The sequence below is a fragment of the Microtus pennsylvanicus genome, chromosome 5 (genome assembly GCF_037038515.1).
Source record: "Microtus pennsylvanicus isolate mMicPen1 chromosome 5, mMicPen1.hap1, whole genome shotgun sequence".
In the NCBI taxonomy this organism is placed as follows: domain Eukaryota; kingdom Metazoa; phylum Chordata; class Mammalia; order Rodentia; family Cricetidae; genus Microtus; species Microtus pennsylvanicus.
In genome coordinates, this window is record NC_134583.1 from 122,189,263 (window position 1) to 122,208,401 (window position 19,139).

General features: G+C 52.1%; 1 protein-coding gene and 1 long non-coding RNA gene across 3 annotated transcripts; one reads left to right on the top strand and one right to left on the bottom strand.

Moving 5' to 3' along the window:
* Window positions 1-2,642: 2,642 nt before the first annotated feature.
* LOC142850491 (uncharacterized) lies at window positions 2,643-10,683 on the bottom strand. 2 transcript variants are annotated; one of them, XR_012910694.1, is made up of 2 exons: window positions 10,560-10,683; window positions 2,643-10,176 (listed from the first exon to the last, which is right to left on the bottom strand). It is a non-coding gene; the product is annotated as an uncharacterized LOC142850491 (long non-coding RNA). The 2 variants fall into 2 exon arrangements; XR_012910693.1 differs by having other exon boundaries at window positions 10,277-10,683.
* Window positions 10,684-10,965: 282 nt separating this feature from the next.
* On the top strand, window positions 10,966-14,725 carry Nkx2-3 (NK2 homeobox 3). Its single transcript, XM_075974138.1, has 2 exons — window positions 10,966-11,712; window positions 13,185-14,725. Exons 1-2 carry the CDS (start codon window positions 11,364-11,366, stop codon window positions 13,913-13,915), a joined length of 1,080 nt encoding a protein of 359 aa, XP_075830253.1. The 5' UTR covers window positions 10,966-11,363; the 3' UTR covers window positions 13,916-14,725.
* Window positions 14,726-19,139: the final 4,414 nt, after the last annotated feature.

The window sequence follows — 19,139 nt, forward strand, 5'->3', positions numbered from 1 at the left end:
CTCTTTAAAGACAGCTTTAACCCCGCAGGCTGCCAGGCGCCCAGAGATCGGCCATAATCCGGAATCAGAGATTTAGTCGCCAAAAGAGGGAGGCCCATCAAAGTGCCCTGCATCCTGGTAGCTCGAGTCTTGTTTATTTGTAGCAGTGTGTTCACCCAAGCGGGGCGACCTGGAGTTTGGAATCGGCCTTTGGAGCCCGGGGATATGGGCCCGGGAGCAGGAGTCTCCAGCCCCCACGCCGCCTCCTATCGCTGGCAGACAGGTTTCCTTCCCCTGCAAGGTCAAAGGCCAAGCCCTGGAGATTTCTGCCCCCACCCCACTCCGCCCAGGTCCACCCCGCATCCCGGAGCTCAGTTTCCAGCAGTGCCTGCTCCTCCCCTCCCAGCTCGCCATCCATTAGTGTAATCCCCTGTCCAAACACTGCGGCCAAGCCGGCCAGACGTTGGTGTAAACAGACCCGGGGGGACAATTCTAACGATATAAATAAAATAACCATTAATAGCGCAAATCGTTCGATGAGCCACAGGCCGAGCACCCGGGACTCCAGCTTCGCCCGGGTTTTGTGTACACAGCGTGGACACCATGCATCCGTCAGTCAGGTGAACAAGAGTTTCTTGTCGCAGGCAAAATCTAAACCCAACGCAGATGAGGTCCCCACAAGCGCGTCAACCCGGCCTGGACTCCTGACATGCACAGGCCACTGCACGCACGCAGCTAGGGACAGACGCAGATACTGAGGTCGTCGCTTGCCTTAATGTAACCACGGGAGCTGGCTCTAAGCACAGCACACCCGGGTTAACCCACCCTTTCAAACCCGCCCAAAACGCCCAAGGGCGCCACGGGGTCCCCTCCGTGCGTGGTGCACGCAGAGGTCCAGAGTTCACACCCAGAAACGGAAAAATCAGCCTCCACTCGTTCAGGGGTTAATAACAAATAAACTAACATTTATTGAGAATTGATCGTGCCAGATACCGTTCTAATCGCATCTCAGAGGTATTCTTGAATCCTCGGGCAACTTGGAAGTTGTTTGAAGAATCTCCAGTTCCACGAAGAACAGCAAAGCTGAAAGAGTAAAGAGACCGAAGAACCAGTGAACACAGATTTGAACCCATGACTCTACATCCTCGAGGTATCCCAGTAGCACAGATTCCTATGTGAGGGTCCAGAGCCTGGCTCCAGGGCATCCCTGTCCTGCGGGCCTGAGTGGTTTGGTGTCCAATGGGAGGGATGCTCCTATTTCATGAATGGAGCATGAGCAGAGCAGCCTAGGGGTCGAAACAGGAAAGAAGGGAGCTCAGAAAACCTCCGTCCTTTTCCCAGGGACACAGACTTGCAGCTTTCGTTGCCTCTGAGGCCCAGGCAGACAGGAAGTAGCATGGGCGCTGGAGAGGGCCTGAATGAAGGGGCCTATAGATCACAAACCAAGTCCTGGGTCCCCGACGTGGGGAAGGTCTCCCTGAGCAGGATGGCTGGTTAACCAGGCTGCTGGAGTCCAGGCTGGTGCAAGATCTTTTTCCAGTTCACCAAGATTTGGAGCAGCTTACACCTGGAAAATCTTGCACCAGTCCGTTGTCTATTCCCTCGACCTTGGCCAATCGACTGCACATCTCCAGGCATGGGTTTCCACGTCTCTAAAATGCGCGAGAGGGGATGGCGATGACATTCATCTACAGGTATGTCATGTTGACAGGAAAAGAATGTTTTACTAAACCCTTGTTCAGTGACAGGAAGCTTATGATGGCTACTGTTAACTCCGTGGTAGGTAAGATGTTTGGAAGGCAGATGTGTACCAGGAGGTGGGGGGGGGGAGTGTGAAAAGGAAGTAGCTGGGAGTGTGGGCTATGGCTGGGAGGGGAGAAAAGAGGCTTCAGGGGAACCTGTCCACCCCGTCCCAAGCGCTGTTTATTTTGAAGCAGCCTGCAGTCAACCATACCACTCAAGCACATTCTTGGAGGCTGTGAACCTCCACCCAAGCAGACAGGAAGGCTTGAAGGAGACTGCTGTGGGGTGCTAAGTAGGAATCCCTAGAAGAAGACAAGAATTGGAAGAAGCAGAAACAGCAACGCTGGTAAACAGCAGCATAGTACCCTTCTACAGCATTTATACTTAGGAACTATTTCATTCTCCCAGTTCCGCAGAAGTGGCTCAGCCAGGCTCTGCTAGTTTATCTGAGGAAGGAGAGAAGGGGAAAGCTCTTAACCACTGAGCCATACGGTACTTGTAGGAAGCCATGACCAAACAGTAGCTGCTATTATCCATATGGTCACTGGTGGGGCTGCTGTTGCTGTCAGCTGGATTATTTCTGTTCTTGCTATCAGTTCCCAGAGGTGGTCCTCATCAACAGGCTCAGAGATGGTGAGAGACTGCCTGGATCCAGGGGAGAAACCACAATACAGATGTTTCCAACATGAGGTGTTCTTGCCCAAAACCAGGAGGGAAAGAAGAAAAAGTTCTCAGGGAGATGCCCACCTCCAGGGTGGGTCCAGGGCAGATGATCTATTTGCATTCCAGTGAGGACACTAATTGGCCAGATCTTTATCTAAACATGATAACAATGACATGAGACTTTAGAGATGTGTTTACACCAGCTGAAAATGATGCATTCGTGGGAGCAGGAAGCTTGGTTAAGTTTGGAGTTTTCTGGGGCTGGGTGGGGGGGTGAGAATGGGGAGTATGGGTGGGAGCTAAGAAGAGGCTGTTGGTGACTCCACAAGTTATTATTCCTAAAGATTAAGAGAACAATTCCTGCTCCTTCACCACTACCCAGATCAGAAAACAGAGGGCCTGGAAATTCTGGGAATCCTGCTCCAAGCTCAGACCAGGACCCATTCCTCATTTCCCTGCCAGTCCCCAGGCAGGAAAAAAAAAACGTTTCTAGTGTTTCTCTAAATTGTTCATGTATTTCTTCTAGAACAGGCTGACCTGGAACTCACTATGTCATTGAGGCTGGGTTGGAACTCCTGATTCCCTGTCCGCCTCTACTTCCCCAGTGCTGGGACCACAGGTGTGGATGTCACCAAATGCAGGCAGGTTCTCTAAGGTGTTTTGTCTGTTTGTTTTTGTTTGTTTTTGTTTTTCTTAATTTTTGATTTTGATGTTTTGTTTTGGTTGCCCTGGAACTTGCTCTGTAGACCAGGCTGGCCTCAAACTCGGAGATCCACCTGCTCTGGGAGTGCTGGGACTAAAGGCAGTTGCTGTCACAGCCTCCGCTGCACCCTCTTTAGCTCCACACACACTTTCTATCGCTTCTTTAATCCTTCCTGCAGGTCTATAAAGTCCACACCACTGTTATCTTCTCTTTGAAAAATGTATATATTTTATTTTATGAGTGTTTGTCGACATAAATATATGTGCACCGCATGGTGTCTGGTGTCCACAGAGGTCAGGAGAGGGCATCAGATCACCACTGGAACTAGAATTACACACAGCTGTGAGCTGCCATGTAGGTGCTAGGAACTGAACCCAGATCCTCTGTAAGAGAAGCAAAGCTTCTCAACAGCTGAGTCATGTCTCCAGCCCCCATGATTACCTTCTGAGCTAGTGAGAAAGCTGCTGCGTGGTGAGGTTGGAAAACTGGATTAAGGTCACAAGGCTATAACATGGGCAGGGCTCTATTCCACACCTAGATCTGGTGGACACCAAGGGCAGTGCTCTAGTCCAGGGCTCAGGTATAAGATAGGCTATAACTCAGAGAAAACCAAGTTTTCCTGGACCCCACCCTTGGACAGAGCTGCCTCTTCTTTGGGGGAAACACCATGCAGTACAGGGAATCCTGAAGGCACCTATGCACAAGCAAGCTCATGAAGTCTGTATACATCCAGCCTCATTTGTGTTTGTCAGTTTGTCAGTTGTGAGAATTGCAAGACATTTATGCCCACACAAGTTCATTCACTGTTAGAATATATATATATATATATATATATATATATATATATATATATATATATACACACACATACATACATACATATATACAGGCCACCTTCTGGAATATGCATATGCAAGTGCAGGGTCATGATCTGTGGAGCAGAATTTTCAACGCAGTTTTATCACTTTCAAGAACGCACACACAGTGTCATTACAATTCTAGCAATAAAATCTATTCCTTCTTCTCTGGCTACAGCTCATGCAGATCCTTCTAGGGCCCCCTTGAACATGACTAATTGTAAGGATCTCATAAACTGTCTGTATGAAAGTAGAACATCCAGTCATGGAGGTTAGTTTTCACCTCGGACCATATAAACATTTATCTCTTGATCTCATGTCATTTACCAGTCATTCTCATTATTGCTGGGTGTCAGGGAGAGGAGGGAGGAGAACTCAGATGGAGTGCTGCCCGACATAATAATGATCATTCACTGCGCATGAGCAAGGCTTTAATGCAGTCTACAGTCGTGAATAGCCCCAAGTGCCTTCATCCCCCGGCATAGATCCATGGTACATCAGGCCAGCGCAGAAAAGCACTTTGCAGACAAGTAGGTAGAAAGAATCAGGTCTGCACCCAACTGTTTCTCAGAGTGATACAGTTGACATCCATCTCGCGTAGTGGATTGAAGGTGAAAGGGTCGAGGTGGATCGGAGGGTGGCCAGTGTCTGCCATGCAGTTAAAGACACAGAAAGAAATCCTGAAGTCTAGTGTACTTCAGGAGGCCAGTGACTTAGTGGCTGCCCCAAAACAGGCAGCTTAGAAAGATGGGGGGGGGGCGGCTTCAGAGATAGAACACTGGACCTGAGCTCCTTACAAGGCTGGCTAAAGTGAGACGATGAAGAACCCACTATTCTTTCCCAGATTTGGCCCCAGAAATTCAAAGTGGTCCAGGGTGCGTCTAGCTGGGATGATCTCAAGGTTGAACAACCCCCAGCATACAAATGGTGCTTTCAGGAAAGGAGGGTTCCTATCTACCTGTGTGAGGTGTTGAGCCCTGGTCCCTGTCAGGGAGACCCCGTCTACTCTTAAGGGATTTCTGAAGTGGGGGCCTCAGGCTCACCCCCAGCACGGGCTTCTCTGGACAGCCACAATAGAAGGAAGTGCAGGCTCCTCGGGATCAGCCTGGAGGGGATTTCCACCAGGAGAGAAGCCCAGCCAGCCACCTGGAGTCTACACACCACGTACCACCCTCACCCCCCCCACACACACACCGCTGCTGGGGAGTAAGGGTGGGGGTGGGATGTGAGAGACAGCTTAGGAGATGGAGCAGGGCAGGGAATAGGATCCCTTTCATTTGACCAAAGATGCTCGGGCATTTTCCTGAGCAGGCCCAGGCACAGAGCTGGGATTTGGGAAACAGCTCATGAATGGAGCTTTGCTCAACTTGGTCGATCTCACTTGAGCAGCGCTGATATGAAGCCTAGCTTTTTTATTTTTATTTTTTAAATCAAACACCGGTGGGAACCAAGATTTTAAAACAAAAACAAAACTAACAGCTTCCAGGCTAGGATGGAAGAGTATGAAATAAAAAAGGGAGGAGGTGAGAAAACGGGAAACCAACAGGTGGGAAGGAGTAGAGACAGAATTTTAAACGAAGCTGGAAGATGGATGTGGGAGGGGGGGTTTGTGGGAGAAAGGAAGTGGGAGTGAAGAAGGAAAAGGACCCAGAGAAAAAAGGGAGAAGGCGGTGGGGAAAGTGTGGCCTCCGGCGGGGAGGGAAGGGTGGCTGCGGGGAAGGCTGCCAAGAGAAAGGTCCTGGGATTCTACAGTCCTAGACTCTGGAATTCCGGAGGACCTCAGCGCCTGAACCGGTGAGAAGATCCTCTTCTCTGGAGTGGGGAGGTTTGAGATCCTAGAGGCAGGCTTAAGGACAAAGACAACGCCTGAACAGAGGTCCTTAAGGCTCTGGTTTGTTGGGGTCGCAAAGCTGGAGAGAGGCGCATCGGCCGAAAGCCAGAAAGCAGTTCACTGAAACAGCACGGGAGCTTAGAGAGGCAGAGCCGGCCGGCTGGCAAGCAAGACCGAGTAAGTCCCCTTCACCTTCAGGCCCGCAGCCTGAAACCCCCAAGGCTTTGACCTTGACCCGAAATTTCGGAGTGGGCGAGGAAGCTGCGTCCAGTAGGCCTGGGGTAGTAGCCTGAACCTGGCTTCTGGGGTGCATCACGCCTCTGATCTTGTGACTGTGAACCTCCACTGGTCACTACGCCCATCTGAGGCCTCGACGCTCTCCACCTCCTATTTCTATCCAATTCCGGGTAAAGCCCACATTTCACTTCCCCACGCACCGCCCAACCCAGCGCACTGAGGAGAAAACCTGGACTGCCTTGGGGAGCTGAGCAGTGAGCCCCAGGGCCAGGGTGTCCAGAGACTTTTCTTGGGTGACCGACGGAGTGTCCCGACTAATCTAGGGAATCGTTGCCCCTCCCCCCAAGAGCGGACCAGAGTCGGACCTCTGGGTCCCACGCAGACAGAACCAAATGAAAACACACATGAGAGATTTAAACCAGCAACGCTGTCTTGCAAATGGGAAAGGTATTTTTCTTCCTCGAATGGTTTGAAGTTATTCTCCCTAAGTGACTCCAGAGAGTCTGACTGGGAAGCAAGTTTTCAGGTAACTCCAGGAGGCCAAGGTCCGTAGAAGTAGGTTTGCGGTTGAGAGTAGGCAATACGAAGAGGGTAGTTTGAGGAAGAGACGAGAGAACAATCTGCTGTTCCTAAGGCGAGTGCCACTTCTCGCGCTCTTCCTACTCGTCTGCTCAGCGAACCGCGAGAACCGGCAAGGCAGTCGCTCTTGCTTGAGTGAATTAATTCGCCAAAGACTTAAAAAGACTTTCTGAAGTTAGATTGTATTTTTGGAAGGTTAAAATTTAGAAGTCGTTAAAATTTAGCTACAGGAAGTTAAAAAAAAAACCTACGGAATGCATTCCGCATTCCAGTTAAATCCTCTAGTTAAAACTGCTCATTGCATTTTCAAATAGCACACACATCAATACAAATAACTGCGTAAAGCACCCTTTGTTTTAGGCATTTTTTGTTAGAAGAAATATTGAGTTTTTTTCCACGGAGATAGCCCTCTGACTCCAATGTCGTAACCATAAAGGAACTGGTTTTGGTGAAGAAATCCCAATTTACATTTTTATCTTTTAAAGTGTTGGTGGGTCAGATCTGAGAAGATATGAGAACTCCTCGCCTGAGAAACCGAAACTCTCAGAGATGGCCTGTAATTTATACCACAGACCACACAATTTGCTGGATTTGGACTGATTTTTCTCTCAGGGAAGAGAAATGATGATCTGTTTAGAAAATTAATTCCAAACAAAATCTAGAAAAATTACCCACACGTGCAAAACAAGCTCTGTGCTCACAGCCCACTTAAAAATCCCTCACACAACATTAGTTCACCACGAAAACACACACTCAAGAAATTAGATACATTTAATGCTTTCTAGAACCAAGCAACGCATCTCCTTACAATTATACAAACGCTTAGCCGTTAGGAAGCAGATTTATAACCCAAGTCAGGGAATGTATTCACCCTTTTCAGTATTAACACCGGTCTGCGCGGGAGTTGGGAACAGTTTTCTGTTGTCTCTCTACAGGACCAAAACCAAATCTAGCACGCCACTGATGCCACCAACAATCAATGGTATTCCACTTAGCGTCACCGCTGAAACGAAGCCCTTCCTCACTTCGGTTCTTTCTTTGTGTGTGGGAATCATTTAAAAGCAATTTCTAGGACAGCCTTCAAGTATATTAAAAACTCACCAAAGTTTTCATGTATCTGGCCAGTTGAGTTTACGGTTTATTTTTTCATAATTGAATAGAAAATGACTGTAGTGTTACATTAAAAAATTAAAAACGGGGCCCTGATTCCATAATTAAACAGCTGCGTGTTGAGACAATGATGTGAAGTGGTAGAAAAACTGTTGCCTATTTTACATGTGGAGGAAAGGAGCGACTGCTAACACAAAGCTTTCAAAAGTTGCCACGTTTTTCCTTCGGTAATGCAATTACTGTAATGGTTAACACAAGGCTCTTTAACAGCTATAATTTTATTTATTATATATACAAGTCTATAAAGCACCCCCCAGGGAATTTGCCACCACTTCAGCAAGATCTGTAATCAAATATCCGATGGGAGGGGCTTGTGATGTGTACTAGGTGATGGAGGTGAACCCAGACAGACACTTAGGACTAAAACTAAGCCAAACTGCAGTCATATTTACTTTATCTGACAGTAGTTGGCTAAAGTGTCTGATACGAAAACCTATTGTTAACTGAGCAAGAATCTAAGATTTCTAAGATCTTTTCAGACAAGAGAATGCAAATGCCCCAGAACGCGCTAGTAACTGGATACCGAGTGGAACTAGATTCTGTACCCCGATAAGCAGCAGCAGGTCCCGGGGAGTGGGAGGGAGGAAGCGGGCTCCTGCACCGGAGTTTTCCTCCCCTACAGCGGCGAACAGCTGGCAGTCCACAGATCTAAAGTCCTTTCGGGTGCCGGGTGCCTGAGCGGGAAAGACAGGCCATCTGAAGGCGGTTGGCCTGCCTGGGAACCTGCTACTTCGAAACCAGTATAAGACAAGACTAAACAATTTGGAAAGAGAAGCTGGAAATGACCAGAACCCCTGCTCTAGACAAAATTCAAAGACCATTCAATCGTAAAAGTCAAGGTGGTGGATAAAAGTCAGAACCGGCGGTGTCCCAGGTTAGGGAGGGGAGAGCAGGTAAGGCCATAGAAGCCCCTAGCTGGCACTTTACCAGTCTCCCCACCGGGTCCTCCCAGGTATAGTCCGGTCCCAGCCTGCTGTGGAGCAGCTTGGCCAGGGTTCTCAAGAGAGAGCGGTCCAGGTGTGTTTTGAGAATACCTGACCAGGTAGTGGTGGCCACAGGATTTGGAGGAGACCCTGCCACGTGCTCTGCAGGTGGGGAGCAGAGAGAAGAGGCCGGAGCGGGCCTAGCCGGCTGCTGCAGGTGTGTGGGTGTGCCACTGAGTTCCTGGCCTTGTTGGACTGGGTTTCGCTCAGTCATGAATCTAAGACCAGTTTCTGGAGCAACGTTTAGGTGAGGGCGAAGCAGCGCTAGGACGCAAGAAACCAAGCAAGGGGAAATACGAGCTTCCCATGGAAGCAAATAGCTTTTATCTTTTTTGTTCAAATCTTGAAATCACCTGAAAACTTTAAAAAACAAAAAAGGAGATCAGAAGGGAACAAGAATTGCTCCGCGACGGTTTTGCCTTGCGGCAGAGCTTGGTGACTGAGACTGGAGCGCGGTTTCCTTCTGGTCTTCTCACTGCCAGCTTGGAGGCGCTCAAAGTCCCCGACCCTGCAGTGCCACGCACTCACCCCACCTCGTTCGCTCGGGATCCACCGCAAAACCAGGCGCACTCTTCCCTCCGCAGACTCGCCTTCTGTAGCGACCGCGGTCCCCGCCTGAGGTTCAAGTCTTAAAAACGAAAAGGCTCCTGCGACCTAGAAATGGTTTCGAGGGCCTACCCACAGACGACCATTTCCACTTCCCCCAGGGCACGTGGAGGGAGCTTCGTCCCAGCTTCCCCGGTGGCCCGGGGCGCAGCATTTCCGCTCTCCCCCAAGAGCCCCGCCTCCCTCTCCTCCCAACCCTTTCTCCAGGGCCTGGGGCACCTCTCCTTCTGCTGTCCCTGGGTTCCCCAAGGCCACCCTCCATATAATCCCTATTCGTGCCGTGTCTACCCGTTTCCCAGGGCGTTATCCTCAGTCCCAGTGCCTTCCAGCCGTCCTTTCCAGTTGAGGCCAGTCTCTCCCAACTGTGCGGTTCTGGGAGGGAGGGGGGAGAAAACAAACAAAAGCCAGGGGCGGTCTGGTGAGGAACCCCCGCGGTGAAACCAGAACCACTCCTCATTTGTTGCTTCCAGGCGTGCTGCCCACGCGTTTTGTTGTGAGCTTCACAATAGAAGCCGCTGCTATTCAGAGGGTTAAGCTTATAGGCAGGTGAATGCCAGAAGGTGGTCCCCACCAGGCAGTTTTCAGAGTCCGAGACTACGTATATTCTCCCCACAGAATGCAACCGCTGTCTCAGAAACGCACCCGAAAGCCAACAGGTAGAGAAATAAGGCGCTTCTGAAAGTTGAGGCCTATCTGTACTCAGGGCCAAGACTTCAGGCGAGGAGAGAGCTGCCCCCACAGCTGGGTTACCTCCCTTCAAAGCTGCCCAGTGTGCGATGTGTGCTCCCGCCAGGTCAGGATCAATGTCAACGACTGTTCTGACCTCTGAGGCAGAAAAAGGATAGTTACACGTTTTGAGCCCTTAGCATTCCTAGACCTGCACTATGCTTCGGCCTGGTTAGTCCTATTTACCTAGAGCAATTACCTAGAAGAGGGAATTCGGCTCCTTTATATGGACGAGGAAACTGAGAATGTCAAAGACCCAATATTGACTCAGGCCAGGATTCGAAGCAAGAGCAGCAGGCACCAAAGTACTTCATCTGTCTTTCAGATACCTGTTGTCTGCAGCCACTGCAAAGGCCGCAAGGGCAAATGCGACCTGGACCCTGCCCTCAGGGACTCGCAATCTAACTTGACAACCAGGAGGACACACACAGCCTGTCATAAGTAGCTCTAGGTGACGGGGAGTGACAAGTGGCATTACTAACAGAGCAAGTTCAGAGGAAGAGGACTTCCGGGCTAGGCGACCTGGCAGCGATTCCTTGGAGGACGTGGTATTTGAGTAGAGCCTCGGAGAACAGTTTTCCATTCGTGGAACTGAGGATGGAAAAGGCACTCCACGTGGTGAGAACAGCTACGGTAAAGACAAGGTGGGATTTGACACGTCGCTCATATTTCCACAGATACAGGATTCGTCTCCTGAGGAATCCACCGTCCGCTGTTTACTGGCCAGGAAGTTTTCCTGCCCCGAAGCAGCTGGAAAAGCCAGTCTGTGCCATCCTTTTAGGACTTTGTTGGATCACGGACAGTGAGCCTCTCAAAATTGCCCCTGGTCGGGAAGATGCGGCTAGGTGGAACGAGAATCGATGATTCGGACACCCGGTTCAATACAGCTCTCCCACAGTGACTTGGACCTCAAGACCCTATTCTAGTCCCTGTCTATTTCTGGTAGCGCAGCAACATCCCACTGGGTGGACGCGGAGGGCGTGGCTCACATATGCCAGAACCAATTAGGAAGGAGGCCAGGATGCCGACCCCGCCCCTCGACGTGACGCACGGCCCCCGGACAGAGGCTTCACAGCCCCGGCCCCAGTCCTTGCAGTGGCTGTAACAAAACCCAGACCCCCAGGTCCCGGCCAATGGAGGCGATTTAGACTGGAGCAGGACCGCGTCTGTCAAAAGCTCGACTCCGCAGCACCTCGGAGTCAGAGGAAGAGCTGGAGCCGCCGCTCTGCCTCCCCGCCCCCGCCGGGATTTATTGAGTATTTGGACTGGACAATTAAGTGGCCCTGATGATGTTACCAAGCCCGGTCACCTCCACCCCTTTCTCAGTCAAAGACATTTTGAATCTGGAGCAGCAGCAGCATTTCCACGGAGCTCACTTGCAGGCGGAGCTGGAGCAGCACTTCCACTCGGCTCCCTGCATGCTGGCTGCGACTGACGGGACACAGTTTTCTGATGCAGGGGAGGAGGACGAGGAAGAAGAGGGAGAGAAACTGTCCTATTTGAACTCACTAGCTGCTGCCGAGGGCCACGGAGATTCAGGTCTCTGTCCACAAAGCTATGTCCATACAGTCCTTCGAGACTCCTGCAGCAGGCCCAAGGAACAAGAAGAGGAGGTTGTGAGAGAACGGAGCCAAAGTGAGTAGGGGGGAAAGGAAATGTGTCCCTACACCTGGGGCAATGGCTCAGAGCCCATAAACAACCCACAAACCGTGCCAGCATGGCCACCCGCCCCTTTCACGTTTGGCTAGAGTCATGCCTAGCCAGGTTCGAGGACAGCTCTGCAAAGCGCAGGTACCTGAGATGCAGCTAGGGTAGAGGGGGGAAAGTGGTGGTTCTGGTGACCACTCTTCTGCAGAGCAGGGAGGAGCGGGAGCAGCCCCTGAGGGAAAGGAAAGTGGTTTTTACAGCCCGGGTTCAGATAAGCCAGAAGTGACAGGGGCCCAGCAGTTGGGTTCTAACATCGTGGTGTGTGTGTGTGTGTGTGTGTGTGTGTGTGTGTGTGTGTGTTTTCTCAAACACCCCTCTTCTCTAAAAGGAGTCAGTAATCTCGCCATTTTTCTGCCTAATGTGTGTTGAGTTCCAGAATGAGGCTGGGCAGTCACCCCAGCTTTCCCGGCTTTCTCGAAAAGGGGCAGTGCCAGCAGGTTGTGTATTTGGCGTCCTTGCAGACAAGGAACTTTGATGGACTTTACCTTACTTCTGAGCTTGGAGCTAGCACTCTGAGAAGGAGAGGGGATGGTCGGTGTGTGGTAGCACGATCTACTCCAGATGACCGCACCACTCACACCCATGAAGTGAAAGCCTTAAAAAAAAAAATCCTAGCGTTAGCTTTGTGTCTCAGGCTGCAATCCAATAGGGTGGGGTAAAGTGAAGAATTTAGCTGGGGGTTCTGGACGCTTAACAGACCAGAGGTGGTAGGAAAATCGGATAACTGAATAACCCCGCAGGAAATGTCTGAAAGGAAGACAGAATCAAAGAATCTCTTCTCCAAGTGGAGGTTTGATGTGGCTGAGACCAAGGATTTTTCTCTGTCTGTTCTCCAGGCCTAAAACAGACACAAAACTGTCTAAATTGGTCCATCCAACTTTTTTCCTATGTAAGGTAATATACAAATATTGTTTCACACAGTAGTTTTGATAAGAAAAAAATCAGTTCTTGAGTTGTGCCTTACACTTAAGATATTTCCGAGCAGAAAAAAAAATTCCTTAATCAACCCGTATATCCCACATCCAGGCTGCCTGTCCCCAATACCAACACGTTTCACACCTTCAGGTATCCTTGGTGAGTGGTAGGCAAACGAGTTTGCAAATACTATTGTTAATGCAGACGCAAGCTTTCATCTTGAAAATAGTTATTAGCGCGTCGAGCTGCACACTTAATCGCTTTTCTCGCAGATACTCAAGTTCTAATAAATGCAAGCTAACTACTCCCCACCAAACGTGCCTTCTCCTGGGAAGGTGCTCTGTCTAACGCAGGGTCCTTGAGTACCAGAAACTATGAACTTTCTCCAGATCTAAGCATTTACTATGGAGTGCTCTGTGCTGCCGGGGCGTTGGGGTGCTATACAGGGAGTCATAACGGGGCTAAGGTCTTGCTTCTCTACGCAGAAAGCTGCCAGCTGAAGAAGTCTCTAGAAGCTACGGCAGACTGTAAGGTGAACGAGGACGGCGAGAGGCCGAAGCCACGCAGCCGCCGGAAGCCGCGGGTGCTCTTCTCTCAAGCTCAGGTCTTCGAGCTGGAGCGCAGGTTCAAGCAGCAGCGGTACCTGTCGGCGCCCGAGCGCGAGCACCTCGCCAGCAGTCTGAAGCTCACGTCCACGCAGGTGAAAATCTGGTTCCAGAATCGCAGGTACAAGTGCAAGAGACAGCGGCAGGACAAGTCCCTGGAGCTGGGGACTCACGCGCCGCCACCGCCACCTCGCCGCGTGGCAGTGCCGGTGCTGGTGCGGGATGGCAAGCCGTGCGTCACGCCCAGCGCGCAGGCCTATGGCTCGCCCTACAGCGTGGGCGCCGGCGCCTATTCCTACAACAGCTTCCCCGCCTACGGCTACGGGAACTCGGCCGCCGCCGCAGCAGCAGCGGCTGCAGCAGCAGCCGCAGCCGCGGCCTACAGCGGCAGCTACGGCTGCGCCTATCCGACAGGCGGTGGCGGCGGCGGGGCCTCGGCAGCTACCACCGCCATGCAGCCCGCCTGCAGCGCCACCGGAGGCGGATCCTTTGTGAACGTGAGCAACCTGGGGGGCTTTGGCAGTGGTGGCGGCGCTCAACCCTTGCACCAGGGAGCCGCAGCCGGGCCGGCGTGCGCACAGGGGACCTTGCAGGGCATCAGGGCTTGGTAAGGACAGGACTGGACACGCGGCGGGCGTCCTACCGCAGCTTGGCGCCGCGGGAATGAGACACGAGAAGGGCCGGACCCAAGGGCCAGGTCCCCTCGTTAAAATAAAATAGACATACCGCTCCCCGAGGGGCCAGGGTCGCAGCACACTCTAGGTCTGGGGCTCAGCGGAGAAACGGACGCCCTGGTCCAGTCGTCAAGACTGTCTGAGACAGAAACACGGGCCAGGCTCCAGTGAAGAGGTTGGCCCCCCACCCTGGCTCTGCGGGGAGTGCGGGAGGCTGGAACTCCGACTGTCACTTGCTCTCCGGAAGAGGGCTTTTCTCCTTCGGCCTACACTTGGCCTTCTCGAAGTACGGTCGGTCGGGGGAACCAGACCAAACAGGAAAATAAAGGAAGAAAAAGAAAAGAAAAGAAAAACGAAAAAGAAAACTAGTGTGAAGGAGAGGGAAATGGGGTAGTGGCTTGAATCCACCGATTCCCAGTCCCCTTTTCTATCCTGGAGCGCCACAACACAGTGGATTTTCGTTTTCCAGCTGCCTCTCTTCTGAGACAGACTCCGCCCGCATCTCTGGATTGTCAGGGGACTCTTCTTGGAGACCACCACCCCAGTGAGATCGAAAGTTGGGGGAAGGGAGGCAGCTGAGCAAATCCAGGACCTGGAGGCCAGCTTAGGTGTCCCAGGTTGGTTTCCTTTCTGTTTTGTATCCTGTATTCAGCACATTATCTCTCTATATAACTATATCCACACGCCGTGTACACACCCGCTGTCATACACTACAGGAGTCAATAAAGAAGGTGCAATATTTCTGAACTGTTTGACTTTGCTGCAGACTTGTTTAGCGCCCCCCCCCCCCACCTTAAGCAGGGCGGGAAGTGAGGAAAAGCACCCTGGGCATCTCGGCCTGGTGCTTCTGAGCCAGGCCCCAGGCTGCTAGTTTGGTCTCTTCACCGCTTTGTTCATTAATTTCTCTTTAGTGTTGTGGGCCGAACAGGCTGGAGGGAGGCTCTGGGTCTTCTGAGGTCCAGGACTTTGTAATCCCCCACCCACAGCTACATTTTATCCAGATGCACTGACTTGGTGCGGGGACCTGCCTCGGTCAAGCGGAGACTCTGCCCCACTTCCAGGGTCTCCCAGAAAGACGAAAAGCTCGCCTCCAGGCTCAGCCTTGGGTGGCTCCTTTCTCGGCCACCACCGGGCCTTCCAGCGCGCCCGGGGGCGCTGCATTGCGCCCCGCCGGGGCCGAGCTCTCCCCCTCGGCCGCCCTCCCTTCTCCCCCGGCGGCCGCGGCTTTATGCGGCTCCTTGTCACTTGCGGAGAATGCCTGTGCGAGGCCTGTGCTGCCACACGGCCGATTGTGAGCGTGCCAAGGCGGGTGAATGGGGAGGCCTCTGAGCGCCGCGCCATTGTGGGGCCGGGTCTGGCTGAAAGGCGGCTCCGGGCCGGGAAGGTGCGGAAAGAATGGCTTTTTATTGGAGTCCCGAACAAAAGGTGTGGTAGGAAGGCGAGGTCCCCTGTGCGAACAAAAACCCCAGCGCGTCGGATTGACGTCCCCCCCAGCTCCCCATTGCTTCTCAGAGCGGGGGCTTTGTGCAACAGTCTGCTCAACAGAGGGACGGAGAAATGCGCGGGGGTTTTGTTCCCCGATTTTTTTTGTGTGTGGGGGGAAGGGGCGGCCGGGGGGCCGGGGGCTGGGCGGGCAACAGGGAGGGGCACTCTGATTAGGCCGGGCGGGCCGGGGCGCGGAGAGGTTCAGCGGGAGTCGGCTGTCTGAATGCAGGGTCATTATTGCTACAAGTTTAGCAATTTCGCCCTTGCTGGAGGGGGTGGGGGCTGTTAGGTTGCTGCCAGGCCGCTAGTCTGGGGAGCTAGAGAGACCCAAGGGCAGAGGGGGGAAGGAGAAAGAAAGGGGGAATGAAACAGGCAGGCCAGAGAGCGCCCCCAAACCCTCTGACTGCCCAGGACGTACTTGGCCCCATCCCCGAAGGGCCTAGCTCTGAGGCTGTAGATGGGGTTGGAGGGAGGAGGAAGACCCTGCTCCTCTTTGCTCTCTGGTACCTGGACAACCCCAGGGCTGGGATCGAGTTAGTGGACTAGACTCCTGGACACTCAGTCATTGCGGTGTGTTGGAACCCTTCCTCCCTCCCGCCACCCCGTGAGCCACCTTCTTACCAAACTCCCGGTCCTCTTGGACTTATTTAGCCGCGAGTTTCTTAAGCTGTAGGCTGGAGGAGGAAGTCTCGTTTTCTCACCAGCTGGAAAAGATTCATTCATTGATTCATTCACTCACTCACTCATCCACTCAACTGTATAATCTAGAACCTGTTTATTCGCACTGTTCTAGGTGCTGGGAATGGAGATAGTAGGAAACCAGTGTTCACAGATTCCTCAATTCACTTCTGGGTATGTTGAGTTGGGTGGTGGGGCGTGACAACCTATGTGGGGTTTTTTGACTTTATTTTTAAAACAGTTGGTAGAATCTAAAGTGTCAATAGAATAAAATGCTAAGAATTGAAGTCCTTTGATAGAAGAGTCAGGAAGACACCTTTCAGTTGATAGCTCACTAGGAAAAGGGAAAAAGAAACCACCCAGCAGCGGTGACCTCTCATGCACAAAGCCCCTGCACCGCAATGTCTTCCATTTCTCTGGGACAGCATCCTCATCTTTCTGGTAAATTCCTGCTTCAAGGTCAGACATTTTCCTGAACCCCTCAAATAGAGGTGATCACACCCCCATCTGTGCCACCAGAGACTTAGGTACTTTCCAGTATCCAAACGTTGTGTGGTATGAGGACAGTTTTGTCTCTGTCCTTCCATGGAAGATCATGGAGGGTCAAGCTGGCATCTCTGAGGCAGACATGACCGCAAGACTTTCGTGGGCTCGGAGAGTTTTGTAGATAGACTCATCAGCTCCTTTGGTGCGCAACAGGAAGGCAGGTGACCCTCCCAGGTGGAGTCAAGCTGTGACTTCGGTTTTGGCTGTGAGGGAAATGGGGGAAGGGGCGGTCTTGGCTTACCTGTGCCTGGGCAAGACACCCATCAGTTCATCCTGAAATACTGGAACCAGGGTCTGCTTTCTGTTTTCTTAGGCACTGTGCTGGGCGGGAATCCCTGTCTCCTCAGGTATCACACTTGCCCCTACAGCTCAGATGTAGGCAAGGAGGCTTGGAACTTGGTGGTGGCCTTGACACCGCACAGTCTGAGGTTAGGGCAGGACTTGGAAATGAGGAAGAGTGAGGGCTGGGATTCCCCGCAGTCACTAGATGATGCTAGCCCGGTTCAGCCAGCTCACTCCCAGCAAGGAGCCTGTGCTGGAGGAGTTGAAGTCTCTAGGAGCAGCATCCTTGCTCCACTGGAATTGCCTAGGGAGCTACACACACACACACACACACACACACACACACACACACACACACTCCTGCATCCTGCTGGGCTGTGGATTCCCAATGCTCCTAGCACCTGACCCTCACCTTCCCCGCCGGCTTCCTCCTGTCCAGTCAGTCTTCCTTGAATCTGCATCCTCTTAGGTTCTAGAAGAGGAATGTGGTCCTCAAAGAGGAAACACAGCTGGGCCTATGTACTGACTTCCTTGTGGTTTACTTTGCGTGTCTTAAGATAATTAAAACTAGACTGGACCAGCCCCTTCCAGCCCCCTGCCCCACTCTGGGAGCCTGATTACACCAAATATAAATAGCTCCTACTACTTTGTTAAAGGATTTCCGTCATTGCTGGGGTTCCAGAGCCAGGGACATCAGAGAGTGAAAACCTTTGACCAATGTAGCATCATTCAGTCCCGTGTGTGTGTGTGTGTGTGTGTGTGTGTGTGTGTGTGTGTGTGTGTTGAGTGGGGTAGGGGAGATGGAAGGGCAGAGAAGATCTTTCTAAAGCTACTGCCCCACAAGACTGTTCTGGAAGCCTAGAGGAATCACACACACACACACACACACACACACACACACACACACACACACACACAGAGCTAACACAGTATAAACACTCTTCACAGTGACTTAGGAGGTGAGTAGGCAGGGGTGGGAGGAAGATGGTTCTTACTGGCCAGTCAGATCAGGTTCCTGCAGAAGCGGTCTCTATTCTAATCTCAAAGCCGACCACTACAAGCAGTACCTACCTGGACAGCAGGGCACATTGAACCTCAGTTTCCTCCCTGAATGGACCTCTAAGTTTCTTTTTGATTTTTTTAAAAGTTTTATTTATTATCATGAATACAGGGTTCTTCCTGCAAGTTAGTCAGCTCTCATTATAGATGGTTGTGAGCCACCATGTGGTTGCTGGGAATTGAATTTAGGACCAATGGAAGAGCAGTCTTAACCTCTGAGCCATCACTCCAGTCCCCAGTTTCTTTTTTAGAATCTACACTAAAGTGCACAAATAGGAATGCACAAATCAGCGAATGGCCATAAACACTCAGGTACGGATCACCTTGGCTTTGAAAAATTAAAGAGATGGCCCAGAAATAAAAGAGACCTAGTTCAAACCTGTACCGACCAAGGCAAGGGCTTGCAGCTGTGCAGGCTGAGAACCAGGCTTCCAGAGTGCAGGATTCCACTTAGCAAGCTCATACCCCCAGCTGTGCCTTTGCGAGGAAGCCCGTGGAACTGTCCCTAACTCTTAACAAAGAATCTAACCCGTGGGGGGCGGGGGCGGGGGGAGGGGTAAGACCCAGGCGAAAGGACTCCCGGGCCAGAGTCCTCTTAGCCCATCACTACAGCAGAAATGGGTCCTGTAGAGAAACCGGGGCCCGCTGTTGGTTGCTTACCGACCAAAAGACAAACCTGTCTGTGGCCACGCGCAGCTCTGTAGGGTGGGGCTGGGGGGCGGGCGCTTCCGTGGAGAACCGCCTGCAGAGGCGGGAAGGTTCGAGGATGGAGTCTGCCTACTTGGCCTTGGCTTCAGGGTTCAGAGTCTCAGAGGGGACTTCCTGGCCACCCGCTCCCAACTCTAGGACCCTGGAAGGACGTAGTGTGAGTGGACACCGTTCATACCCCGCCTCTGTCCGGCTCTGTAAGAGAGAGGCTGGATCATCGGGTCCCCCAGCCACAGATGCTTGGACGGTCACTGGACGGTCGCAGGCTGCGTGGGGAGTGCACCAACGAGACCCGAGGGCCTGACCGAGGCAGCGCCGGGACTGGAAGGGCCAGGCAACCTGACCGCTACCACCTGGGAGAGGAAGCCAGGCCAGCAGCACCTTGCAGAGGTAGGAATCCGGG